General features: G+C 43.9%; 1 protein-coding gene across 1 annotated transcript in view; it reads left to right on the top strand.

Moving 5' to 3' along the window:
* DLGAP4 (DLG associated protein 4) overlaps nt 1-14444 on the top strand; it is a 329035-nt gene that overhangs the window by 187088 nt on the left and 127503 nt on the right. The window contains exon 6 of the mRNA XM_082272050.1: nt 2256-2832. Within this exon, the coding sequence (XP_082128176.1) occupies nt 2256-2832 (577 nt within the window). The remainder of the gene's footprint in view (nt 1-2255; nt 2833-14444) is intronic.

The following is a 14444-nucleotide window of genomic DNA, read 5'->3' as shown; positions in this document are numbered from 1 at the left end:
GCTAGAAATTTTTTTACTTTGCTTTATGCTAGGCTAGGCACAGCCAGTTTAAGGAGCAAAATCTTACTCAACTGAAACAAATATCATCTCCAAGAGCATTGATACTGCGGTTGTAAAGACACACGTGGCATTGGGTACATTGATCTGAAATACATTTTTTATAATTTTATAAATGCCCTAATTTCTATCCATAAATGGAGACAGCAGATGAAACGACCATTTGAAGTCTCTTTTTTTTTAACAAAGAAGATTCTCTTTTTCATTCTCCCAGCTTGATAGGACAATCTGATTGCAGGCCAAGAAAATTCTTTCTTCAGACCCTTTGAATTTAAAAAAAGGACTGTAGGAACTGAGATCACAGGGTTTAGAATGGGGATCTGAGCTGTGGACCTGAAAGGGTCTAAATGTTCATCTTGCCAATTTCCATTGCTGCTGTATCTCCGCTGCAAGGACGGTACCATCCAGACTTTGCTCAGATAAACAACAGATTTTGTTGTCTTCACGTTGCCATTGTGTCAACCCCTTTCATAGTAAGAGTTAAGCTGGTGACAGACATCACAAACTAATTGCACACTCTTACCAACGATAGAGTATAGGTGTCTATCTGGATTTTACAATATATATAAATATATATAATTTTTTTTCTTTTTTTTAAGGGACTCGATTGCCAAAAATATTTTAAAACAAAAGTGCTCCCCTGCAATAAAAATTGTTTAAATATAAGCAAGACACTGTGTTGCTCCAAGACAAAAAGCCTCCATTCAAAGTTCAGCCTCAGAAAGGAAATTCAGGTGCACGCCCTGGTTGCAACAGAAGCATGTGGAAGAAATGGACTGGATGGCGGCACTCCAAAAAATTTGTCCTTTATTGAAGAAAACAAAGATACAAAAATACATGAAGGATGATCATACCATAGTGGAGATGATGACAATAGCAGCTAACGTGTTTCGCACCCAAGCTGGTGCTTAGTCATAGCTAATGACTAAGCACCAGCTTGGGTGCGAAACACGTTAGCTGCTAGTGTCATCTCCGCTATGGTATGATCATCCTTCATGTATTTTTGTATCTTTGTTCTCTTCAATAAAGGACTAATTTTTTGGAGTGCCGCCATCCAGTCCATTTCTTCCACATTGTTTAAATATAGTTGATAATTTTTTTGGCCATCTGCAACAACAAACCACACTATATTACTGCTGCTTAAAGAATCTTTAGCAGCCGAAACTTCCGGCTGTGTCAAATTCCTGGTCCCCAACTGCATTCTGTGGCTTCTGTCACTACGAGACAAAACGGACCAGGCATCTGATAATTTCATACTTTGAAATGTAGACATCTTTTATTTTAGGACTAGGGTTGAGACTAGGGTCACCTGCTTGGAGAATCTTCAGCAGCCAACACTTCCGGGTGTGTCAAATTCCTGATCCTCTATTTCTCTCTGTGGCTCCTGTAACTCCAGGACAAAGAGGACCAGGCATCTGATAATTTCATATTTTGAAATGTAAACATATTTCATGTTAGGGACTGTAGGTAAGGTCTTATTTAGGCTAGGGTCATTCTTTAAAGTATAACTAAAGGCAAAACACTGAAACATGTTCAGATAAATGATACATCCTTTATTGCTGTTGGGTAGGTGGGGTTATATAGGCGAGCGGCTAGTGTCGCGAGCAAGTACGTCATAAGCATAGCGTCATCTGGATACTTGTAGCTTCTGATTGGTCATGTCCATGTAAGGTAAACTTCCTCCAGGATCTAGGTGTCATCATCTTGGGTGTAGTCCCGGATGGAGGCGCCATCTTAGTTACATGCGCTTCACTCGATGGGAGGGGGAGCTGTTAGCAGCCATTTTCAGTGAGGAATAAAAAAAAGCATATTTACATGTACACACATACATAGAAAAATAGACTTTTACCTAATCCATCACAGCAGGGATTTCCTATCACTTCCTGTTTGTCTATGGGACAGGAAGTGAAGGGAAATCTCCGCAATGGGACACAGAGGGTGAAAAAAAAAATCACGGGTTATAACCTTCACTTGCTGTATCCAAAATGGAAAAAAAAAGTTTTTTGCCTATAGTTCTACTGTAAATCTGCACAGTTCAGTTACAATAGGTGATTATAAATCAACAAATGACCTTCTGTAAGCATACAGATGGTAGAAAAGTGCTCTAAATACTATTAAAGACCATCAGTTGAGAACTATACTTTAAAACTTGGAAACCTTTGAGTATTAAAATTTTTTTTTTACCTCTGTCCAATCAGGATAATGAACCACGCTGCATCCTACAGTACCAAACAGACGAATCAGATGACCAGAGGGAAAGGTACCAGCTATGCCAGGTGACAGAAGAGCAAAGAGATCGATATCCTTTGTGTCAAGTTCCCGAAGAGCCAATGGAAAGATACACATTATCACAAGTTCCAGAGGAGCCTTGTGAGAGATTCCAACTTTGCCCAGTTGTAGAGGAAGAGAGAGAACGATATTCATTGTGCCAGGTGCCCGAGGAGCCAAGGGAACGGTACCCTTTGTGCCAGTTACCTGAGGAGGAAGCAGAACAGTACCCCCTGTCTCAGGTCCCTGAGGAGCAGAGTATGCGGTATTCACTGCCGATAGAAGACAAGAGAGATCGTTACCCTCTAGTTCAGGCTGTATTTGGAGAGCCTGAATCATCCCAAACTGAGCCTTTTGACCTTCATCTTCCCAATTTCTTCCGCTCACGCAGTCACAGCTACCTCCGTGCCATACAGGCTGGCTGCTCCCAGGATGACGACACCATATCCCTTCAGTCCATGTCACCCCCTTTCCCTATCACCAGCCGGACCCTTCCCAGACACATTGGTGAGTTAAACCCTGAACTGATGTTTGAAAACAGATTTTTATGAATTGGTCAATGTCTTCATAAATTGTCATAAACTCCAAATACACCATGGATGGGAACATTTAAAAATTATAGCATAGCTAAACTATTCATTTTTTTGTCCAGAACACAAATAATGAGTGTCATAGATGATTTGGGTCAGGGGTTTCCAAACTTTCTAAAAAAAGGGCCAATTTAATGTCCTCCAGACTTTATCGTGGGCCAGACATCATTGGGAATAAACAATGCATATTTGGTATTAGGGGGAGGAATGGTGCCCCATTGTTGGCATCAATGGGAGAAATGGTGTCCCATCATTGACGTCAGTAGCAGGAATATTGCCCCATTGTTGGTGTCCGTGGAAGGAAACGTGCCCCAAGGGCTGGATAAAGGCAAGCAAAGGGCCGCATCTGGTCCCAGAGCTGCAGTTTGGAGACCCCTGATTTTGTTTTATGAGCAGTTTTTGTGCCATGTTTTTTACCATTTCTAAGACACCTTTCCTTAACCTAAATGTATTTTTTACTGAGGATTAAAATGGAACTGAACCCAAAACAGTAAAGATTTGCCATGTTAGGCCCCCTTCCACATGGAACGGGCTTCGCTGGGAGTTCACTTATGGCACTTTTCCACTGCAAGTACCGACTCGGCTCCACTCGGCCCTGCTTGGCTCGGTTTGGTTTTCCACTGCATGGTACCGCATGGTATGGTGTTGGAATGGTTCTGTACGGTTTGGTACGGTTTGCTTTTCCACTAAAGTAAAGTGGGTGGGATAACAACGATTCTCTGACCAATCAGTGGCTAGTAGTGACAAACAGTCAAGGCAGCATGCAAAGGATTGTGGGATATGGTACCGGTACGGCCCTCTTGGAACCACAACCGAGGTGGTACTTTTTAAGCGAGCTGTACCGTTCGGTACCATGTAGTGGAAAAGCGCAGCCGTACCGTTACCGTACCGAACCGTTCCAACACTGTACCATGCGGTACCATGCAGTGCAAAAGCACAAAAGCGAGCCGAACCGTTCGGTTCCATGTAGTGGAAGAGCGCCGCCGTACCGTTACCGTACCGTACCGAACCGTTCCAACACCGTACCATGCGGTACCATGCAGTGCAAAATCACAAAAGTGAGCCGAACCGTTCCTTTATATGCAGTGGAAAAGCGCCATTAGTCAGAATCTGGTTGGAATTTGTATGCTGATCCCTGCTGAGCAGGCAAATGGCTGGTCCGTGTCTGCTCTGCTTATGCAGAGCAGACACAGCCTATTCTCCTCTACGGGCAATCGGATGTAAACAGGCCACCTGTCGGTTTACACCTGGCTGCCATTCGATCCGATCCACTAGATGGAAGAGGAACAGATCTGCCTGTTTTTAGCAGATTGGATGTTGGTGGGCCGGGTATACCCGGACACATATACTTATCCGCTTAGATGTGCCACTTGATAGAGAACAATGGATAGCCTGATTAGTCCACTCGTGTGAAAGGGGCCTCACAGAGACGGTTTAAAGATGTTATTTGTGCCTAAGCAATGCCCTGAAAAAAATAGCTTTTGTCTTACATTCCTGCTGAAAAATAGCAGTACCTTTCCTGGTATGTGAGTGTGTTTAGGCACTCCTGTGCATCCAGCCGCATAGTTGTACATCTTCATTGTGAGATCTAAGGACTGCTAGTCCAGCTTTATTTGGGGTGAGACTTATTGAGGTCACTACTGTGACACTCAAAGTGCCCAGTGCTGGAGGCTTTAAACATAAGGAAGCAAAGTCCTGCCTCTACCAAGATGGCCACATCCACACCGAGACACAGTGTAGAACAAGGTGTAATACGCCAGTAAAGGGTTATTTTAAAACATTAAACATCTGAACAGACTAAGGTGCAACCTGGTGGCGTTGGATGGACCAAAACATAATGCCCAGTGGTTTTTTATTGGATTTAGGTCAGGTGAGCGTGGGGGCCATTCAATGGTGTCAATTCCTTCATTCTCCAGGAACTGACTGCATATTCTCACCACATGAGGCCAAGCATTTTCGTGCACCAGGAGGAACCCAGTACCCACTGCACCAGTGTAGGGTCTGACAATGGGTCCAAGGATTTCTCCACGGCTTCGCCAGACCCTTTCACGTCTGTCACATATGCTCAAGGTGAACCTGCTCTCATCTGTAAAAAGCACAGGGTGCCAGTGGCTGACCTACCAATTCTGGTTTTCAATGGCAAATGCCAATCGAGCTCCACATTGCCAGGCTGTGAGCACAGGGCCCACTAGAGGACGCCGGACCCTCAGGCCACCCTCATGAAGTCTGTTTCTGATTGTTTTGTCAAAGTCATTCACACCAGTGACCTGCTGGAGGTCATTTTGTAGGGCTCTGGCAGTGCTCATCCTCTTCCTCCTTGCACAAAAGAGCAGATGCCTGCTGATGGGTTAAGAACCTTCTACGGCCCTGTTCAGCTCTTTTAGAGTAACTGCCTGTCTCCTTGAATTTCCTCCATGGTCTTGAGACTGTGCTGGGAGACACAGCAAACCTTCTGGCAATGGCACGTATTGATGTGCCATCCTGGAGGAGTTGGACTGCCTGAGCAACCTCTATTATAGGATCCAGGCTTCACCTCATGCTACCAGTAGTGACACTGACTCTAGCAAAATGCAAAACTAGTGAAAAACAGTCAGACAAGATGAGTAGAGAAAAAATGTCAGTGGCCTTTACCTGTAAAACCATACCTGTTTTGGAGGTCGTCTCGTTGTTGCCCATCTAGTGCACCTGTTGTTAATTTCATTAACACCAAAGCAGTAAAAAACGGATTAACAACCCCCTCTGCTACTTAACTGACAAGATCAATATCCCAGTAGTTTACTTGACTTGATGCTATACTCTGAAAAAAAAGTGTTCCTTTACTTTTTTTGAGTAGTGTATTAACCCGATCGAAAGGAATCAAATAAGAGAGGTTCAGTGTCATGGTTTACATACTGCGCCACAAATGACAGCCATAACTCCCCACATGCCAGACACACATCCTGGGAAAATTAGCAGATTAAAATTAAACCTTTCATTTTATGTTTTTTCTACACCTATAATACAGAAATAGAATTAAATTAATAGTACTCAGCAGCCAACGCAGTAAACGTGTGAGAAATCGGTACTATACTTATACCTCACCCTTAATTACAGCTACACACCTACAATTAAAAACCCTAAAATAACTCTGTCACAAACCTGGAGAATTAAAACCTAAGCACATGAGAAAGTAATACATTATCAGAGGTCACCTTCAATGAATAGCACATTATCAGTATATATATATATCTATATATACAGTATATAGCTATATATCTATATATATATCTATATATCTATATATATGTGTATATATATATATATATATATATATATATATATATATATATATATATACTGTATATATATATATAAATATACACACACAGTATTCACACACTGTATATATACGGCATAGGCAGCTGAATTTAAATTTGAATCTCAAATTTTCAATAATAAATCCAGCTTAGCCTCCTCCCAAGTTTACCTATTGGTCAAGGAGACAACCCATCAAATTAAAAGCCAATAGGAAGGCTCAAAAGGCATTAGAGGGCAGCTTGACTTTCTTGGAGAAAGTCAGGATTTACATATAAAAAACAGCAGCTTTTATCTCGGAATCTACTAACCTGTAAATGAGCGTTTTTTTATCATATACTCAGTTTGAATTGCCCATGTTTGTGGCACGTTTACTCCAATCCCTCTCGGCTAAATTTTTACTATAAATTGGTAGTAAACTCAATTTTTTTATTTTTACGTACTGGTAAGCTTATAAAAAAGGTTAAATTAATATTTCCTAAATGTGCACCGTTTAGGAGATATGCTAGTGAACAGCAGCCGGTGACGCCACCAGCACATGTGCTCTCAAGGAACGGCATACCCGTGTAGCGGCCATGACCAATACACTGGTATGCAAATGCACGGGAATGATGTCATCCTGCTTCGACCATTCAAGTGGCCGCAGCCAGCGAAACCTGAAGGAAGACCAGGTGGAGATGGAAACCTCTGCAAAGGTGGAGGGCTACATTTTAACGTAAGTCTTTCATAATGTGCTAGTAGGCGAAGCTTACTAGCACATTATGCCTTTACCTTGCAGGAGGAATTTTTTTTTTTAAGTTTACTACTGCTTTAAAATAAAATGTAATAACATGAATGTAACGGAGCTCCAATACCAAGCCTAGGTATCTCCGCTGTATCATCCTTGGAGCTGAGGAAGTACTAAAATATCCAAGGCAAAATCCCCCCCCAGTAACTGGACGACACACAGTTCTGGGAGTCAAACTAGAATGCCTTGTTTATTGAAAACACAAACACAAGGGATCTACACTCTGCCGCCAAAACCCCTCCCTCTTCAAGCCATCCCACACACAAACACACATCCTATAATAGCTTACAAGGCAGACAGGAACAATGGGGACAATGGAATGCAGGTATTCACAATAACAAACCCCACCCACTAGCATGGGTCTATGAACTCCTGAGGGACCTGCTCAGAAATATGATATTCCCAAGTAAAAGAGTCCCTTACTCTTTCAACACAAACCACACTCTCAGTGTCCATTCCGCTTCAATGAACACAATCATACAATGTATTGGCGTATCTCTAATGTGTGCATTGCATGCAGTGCACACAGGCCCAAAAGGGAGGGGGCCCACAGTGTTCTCACTGCACACATTGGGCATTCAATTCAGGAAGCCCTCCCCTGCTTGGGCAACCCCAGTGCATCACTCAGTGCACTTCCCATCTGTGCTGCTCATCAGTGTTCTACAAAGAGTAAGTGAAGCAGTGACAGTGCCCAAATGAGTTACATGGCTCTGCCCATTCAAGCATCCCTTTATCCTCGCCACAGCTGTTAACGAACAGGAAGGTGGCAGATGGTGACCAGGACTCTGTTATTGGTTCCTACTTTATTCCAATGACATGGTATGAATGAGCTTGCACTGAGATTGGATGGTAGTAGAGCTGCTGATACCGGGGAACCCTCTGTAGCTGCCATCTGGGGAGTTAGCAGGTAAAGACAGGTACACGTAGACCAACCTTTCCCAACCAGGGTTCTATGGTACCTTACAGGTCCTTTAGAGTTTGCTAGGGGTTCCTTCAGCAATGAGTAACTTCTGCCTCTCAGATAAGTAACCACTTACGTCAATTATCTTTTTAGCTATCTGTAAGGTGGAAGGGGGGGGGGGATTCTTCCCACTGACCACGAACATAAGAAGTATTTTTTCCTGTTGCCTAGCACACTAATGTACCATAAGCTGTAAATTTAGTTATTATTAGTAGTGATTCACTGAGACCTCAAAGTTCTTTTAAGGGATCCTTCATATTAAAAAGGTTCAGAAAGGTTGAAGTAGACAATATTATGGAATGTGTGTTTCTTTTTTCTATCCTTGCATTTCACTGTATATGTTCTAATCATCTTTTTTAGATGAAACTACAACTTTTACGTGCCCATAGTCCCTAGTTGTGCTGTGCCCAGATCCAGCCGATTTCTGGATCTAGATATAGCGCTCCAAAGACCAGTGTGAACGAAGCTTCAGATTTTCTTTTCTTGAGGAAGGGGGTCCAACCTTCGATCTTGTACCCACAGCGTTCAGAATACGCCTTTGATATAATGATATCAATCCAAACAGATCTACATCTAGACCAGTGCTTTAAGTGGGCCGGTATGCACTGGTACTCAGTACCGCCACTTCCAAATTTGGTTCTTGAGCATACCGCCACCTCTCCGTGCGCCTTAGTGTACCAGTACGCTCATTTTGGACATCTGCGCCCTCAATTGCCCACCCCCAAGAATATTTCCCACTCCAGAGCCAGACCAGTCACCACCAGTGAGTCCCCCTGCTCCGGAGTCCCAGCCCAGGCCAGGGGGGGTGCTCTGTGGGGACCCTGATGTGGGGTGGGGGTGGCGAAAAAATTTATAGGCTAGAATAGAGTACCGGGACATCTTTTGGGCCACCTAAAGCACTGATCTAGACAGTGCAAAATACAATCAACAAATCCTTTGCATGTGCCTAATTGAACAGGTTCACTCTATATGTTCCTCAAGAGTCAAGTAAGGTACCTCTGAAAAATGCTACAATTGGGGGCAGCTGGCAAGTGGATATTCCAGTCACAGCTTTATATAGTGTTATATTTGTGCAATTGTCACAGTCAGGGGTCAGGCTCGGAGACCAGTAGCTATAGCAGTAGAGAGGCTCCCACTGACCAGCAGTGTAAGTATACAAGCAGGTCACCCTGGTGGATAATGTGGGCTCATCCAAGATGCAGAGTCTAAGCACTAACCGGTATTCCCCAGAGCTCCTGATGGTGGAGATGGGTTTTGCTGCATGTTACTACCAGGGTCCTCAGGATTGCCCCACCAGGTAGTGAGCAAACCATGATCCAGTAACAGATATAGCAGGTAGGAATCAAGCAAAAGCATAGTCAGTAAACAAGCCAAAAGTCAGTATTAAGTGGTCGCAGGTTGGAATCAAGCAGAAGCGTCAAGGAACAAGTCAAAGGTCTGTAATGAGTGGTAGCAAAAATACGGACAGCAGTAGGAGTGACAAGAGTGAGGTATTGGCTGGAGAGAGTACAGTAATCTGGCAAACAGGAATTGCAAAGGCATGGCTTTAATAGGAAGCTCATGTGAGGAGCAAAAGGTTCAAGGTTCACCAGAAACAAGGTTTGAGGCAATATTGTTCAAGGAATTCTCCAGGGAGCTGTCCAGCATTTCTAGGTGGCTCAGCAAAAAGAGATACCGTCCAACACAGAAGTTGTTATAAGTTCAGATCTGGGTTCTGACAGTAATATAAGGCTGGCCATATACTATCTATTCTGATTGTAACATTTCTGCTGAATCCCCTTTAGATTTACCAAAACTATGTAATATGACTGTAGCACAATTCCCAGCCGTTTTGCTGGATATGGGTCCCCCTGGGTTACCGCTAGCAACAACAGCACATTTAAGCATGTTTCTCCAAGTGTGAGCACTGAGACAATGACCAGTCCAGTATCTTTGGGTTTTGTATTTATATCGTAACTTGGATAGGAGAAGGGATGAGTGGGATATTCCTTGAACTAAACTCGACTCGTTAAACAGAGACACTTGAACAATACTATTACGCTAACTTGACGCTGGTTAACGCTGGCCGGATGCCTGTTAATGCTGACTTGACTTGTGACCGCTTTTCCACTAAAGAAGTCCTCTTTTAAGCTCCCCCTAAGCACTCCTGCTGAGGTAGCTATTTGAATACACTGCTGCACTTCTGAACACTTCAGGGCCCGCATCGGCACCCTCTTCCTCTCACTAATCTTCAGGGCTTAGACACTGGCACCCCCTTTCTCTATCACAACTACTGGTTCGCTGGCTCCTGGATCCCTTTGACTTTTTGGAGTGGCCCCCTCACTCAGGCAGACCCCTGGGCAGGTTTGAGTACTCATGACACTTTTTATGCTGGAAACTTCTGCCTAGCAGCTCCACTCGGTCCACAGCACTCTGGATCCTTCCTGCAGCCCAGCTTAACCTTCGTCCTCTAGGCCGACTGCCCAGGACACCCTCACTAGCGCTGACAGGAGGAGAGACAGCCGTCACCCTCCTCCTGGGACTCTGCTTCCCGCCAAAGACCCTCTGTCACGTGCTCCCCTCAGGCTTCTACCCAGTCCCAGGGTGCATTGTGGCAACCCCTGCCCACTGAGGCAGATATAAGCCCTGGTGTGCTATTGGCCAGGTTTCCTCCATCGTCCAACAAGAGCCCTCATTGGATACAGTGGGGAGACTCCCCAGACTCAACAGATCACACCTGTGACATCCTAACTAAATGATCAGGCCCCCCTGATAAGCAGACAGGGCCACATATATGCTTTTCCCAAGCACCTACCTAGGAAGGTGCTACATGAGGATAATCCGAAACAATTCCTTTGAATAATATTGAATCAGGCAAGCCTTTGCACTAGATAGTGCAAAGAACTAAAGCAGGTTGTACAGACAGATTGTCAGGTGTTTGATCAATTGGACCCATACTTATGGTGTCAGGATATGGTCACTGTTGTGGGATGGGGACACTGGAAAGGAGACATTGGCCAGATGCCCAACTACCCAGGGCTAGTGTCACCATTGCCAGCAAATAAAAAAGAACCCTAAAGCCCCGTACACACGTAGCGATTGTCGGCCGAACGATCGGCCGTCTTTTGTCCGGTGCTGTCCTGTCGGTTGAAAAGTGCAAAAGACTGCACACAAATTTTGTCGGCCAACAACAGCCGACTGCAGAAGTGATGTCATGTGATGGTTAACTTTCCGTGTGTTTTTTCTTCTCTGAGCATGCCCAGTCTTGCTCATCTGCTGTTTGTCGGCCGAATTCTGTACTGACTGTCGAACAATTGGCCGTTCTGGTGTTGGCCAACAAAAATTTTAAAGCATGCACACCAGATTCTGTTCGGCCGAAAAGTCGCCGTCGGTTGTCGGAAGCATCATACTAACAAGCCTACAATCGGCCGATCGGACGTTGGCCGAATATTTACGGCCGACAATCGCTACGTGTGTACGGGCCTTTAGAAAGTATTGGTTCACCAGTTGGCTAACATAAAGTTTCCAACTAATCTGTGAATGTGCAGATTATCTTTGCAAGATGCAAGATGCTTCCGTCAGCCACTAGAGGGCCTGGAAGACAGGAGATGGGTTTTATATTGGGCCAAATGAGAAGCCAATTTCTTGTCTCCAGAAAGCGCCCCATAGTGTTGTATGAGAGCATTTTGCTCAGTAAGCAGAGATAGGGCTGTCAGGGTGCAGGTTGTTCAGCTAGTATCTTGGGTATATATCTATATACCTATATCTTACTATAGGTATTCTGTCTTATTAGGCGTCTCTATAGAGGAAGCAGGGACGAGGGTAAATAATATTTTGAATGCCTTTATATTAAAAGTGCACTTATGCTTTAAGCACTGCAAATAGGGGGTTTTATATTCAAATACGTTGTATATATTATATTAGCAGTATCAATGTATGCTGTAGACATTTTACTTTATTCATTTCCTCATTAGAAGTGCCTTGCTGCTTGTATTCTGCGTTTTATGTTAGCAAATTGCTTGTATTAATAATGCTTTTTTTCCAGGAGAAAAGAAAAAAAAATGCAAACAACAGTGTCACAAATAGAATAATATGTCTCTATTATAATCAATGTGCTACCACAGTCAGGGTCTGCAGTTAGGAAAAACAGCTCCTATAATTGAAGGATGCATGAAAGGAAATAGCAGACAGCTTTTAAAGGGAAAGTATAGTGTATGTTTGTTGAGAACACATTATATGAAAGTGGTATTAAAGCCAAAACCAAAAATGTAATCTATTGCAGTTTACCAATCCTTAGATGTGGTGGCTGCATCAGTTTTCTTTACTTTGGCTTTTTTCCCTCACCTTGTGATCTGTATTAGTGAGACTGGAGGAATGAGCACCGGAGGCACAGCACAGCTGCATTGACAGTCGGAGGGGGGGAGTGTTAAATGTATTAGCTGATTTAGAACCACTAACAAATTGAAGCCAAAGCTCACACTTTATAATCCGTTACAGCAAAGTTTTACATGAATAAATAAAAGCTGATCATTTTAATCAACCCTTGCCGTGTTAAGTGGCACACTATATTGTCAAAGGTATTGGGCCTTTACACACACATGAACTTTAATGGCATCCCAGTCTTAGTCCGTAGGGTTTAATATTGAGTTGGCCCACCCTTTGCAGCTATAACAGCTTCAACTCTTCTGGGAAGGCTGTCCACAAGGTTTAGGAGTGTGTCTATGGGAATGTTTGACCATTCTTCCAGAAGTGCATTTGTGAGGTTAGGCACTGATATTGGACGAGAGATCTGGCTCTAATTCATCCCAAAGGTGTTCTATCGGGTTGAGTTCAAGACAAGTTCCTTCACTCCAAACTCACTCATCCATGTCTTTATGGGCCTTGCTTTGTGCACTGGTCCAAATCATTTGGTGGAGGGAGAGATTATGGTGTGGGGTTGTTTTTCAGGGGTTGGGCTTGGTCCCTTAGTTCCATAGAAGGGAAGTCTTAAGGCGTCAGCATACCAAGACATTTTGGACAATTTCACGCTCACAAGTTTGTGGGAACAGTTTGGGGATTGCCCCTTCCTGTTCCAACATGACTGCACACCAGTGCACAAAGCAAGGTCCATAAAGACATGGATGAGCAGGTTTGGGGTGGAGGAACTTGACTGGCCTGCACAGAGTCCTGACCTCAACCCGATAGAACACTTTTGGCATGAAATAGAGCGGAGACTGCGAGCCAGGTCTACTCATCCAACAACAGTGCCTGACCTCACAAATGCACTTCTGGAAGAATGCTCATAAACACACTCCTAAACCTTGTGAACAGCCTTCCCAGAAGAGTTGAAGCTGGTATATCTGCAACGGTGGGCCAACTCAATATTGAACCCCACGGACTAAGACTGGGATGCCATTAAAGTTCATGTGCGTGTAAAGGCAGGTGTCCCAATACTTTTGGCAATATGGTGTATATCAGATATACTCATGGTACACACATGCCCCTTGGAGGCGGGTTTGGTCAATGCTGGAGGAAAGGTGGAAGGCAGTTAAAGTGGTTCTTAAGGCCAGTTCACACCATATGCAGTCCAGTGCATTTTTTTTCTGCATCATAAATGCATGGAAAGTAGGTTGTATGACCTAAGGCTGGGATGCCATTAAAGTTCATGTGCATGTAAAGGCATGTGCCCCAATACTTTTGACAATATAGTGTATGTCTCATTGGTATCAGGACAATATCCCCCCCGGACATTATCCCCCCGGACATTATCCCCCGGGACAATATCCCCCCGGAAAACATCTCCCTGGACATAATCCCCCTGGGACAATATCCCCCCAGAAAACGTCCCCCTGGACATAGGGTTAGAGGGTTAGGGTTAGAGGGGGAATATTGTCTAGGGGGATATTGTCTAGGGGGATATTGTCTAGGGGGATATTGTCTAGGGGGATATTGTCTAGGGGAATATTGTCCAGGGAGGATATTGTCCGGGGGAATGTTGTCCAGGGGGGATGTTTCCCGGGGGGGGATATTGTCCTAGAATCGTCTCATCCATGAAAACAGATATAGTACATTCTGTTGGAGAGCTGGATCACCAGATGAAAATACATGAAAAAAAGCCAAAAAGTGAAAACTAATGTAGACATTACATCTAAAAAATGGTGAGCTGCAATATAATAAACATTTGCTTTTGGGTTTGATACTACTTTACGTTTTGTAACTAAACCCAGGATACTCATGTACCCAGTGGCCAGCATTAGAGTAGCCTATTTAGTCCTCCAGAGGGCAGAGCTAGAGCTTGAAGAGAGCTCATGCTGGGGCCCTTGGTTTGACCTGTTTGGAGGAAGGCTAGGATTCTGTTCTCCTCTGGACGAATGGGATCTTTTGAGTTGGGATTTGTAAACTGTGTGAACTTTTCCCAGATTCTGTGAAATCTTGAGTTTGTAGGTTTCTGTGCTCTCATTAAGGTTTCTGTGACCCGCGATGTGATGGACTTATCCATTTTATTTGTCACTTCTCAATCTTCAGGTCA

Source organism: Pelophylax lessonae (assembly GCF_965119305.1).
Source record: "Pelophylax lessonae genome assembly, chromosome: 11".
In the NCBI taxonomy this organism is placed as follows: domain Eukaryota; kingdom Metazoa; phylum Chordata; class Amphibia; order Anura; family Ranidae; genus Pelophylax; species Pelophylax lessonae.
The sequence above is the reverse complement of the archived record's forward strand: the minus strand, read 5'-3'. Positions and strand labels throughout refer to the sequence as shown.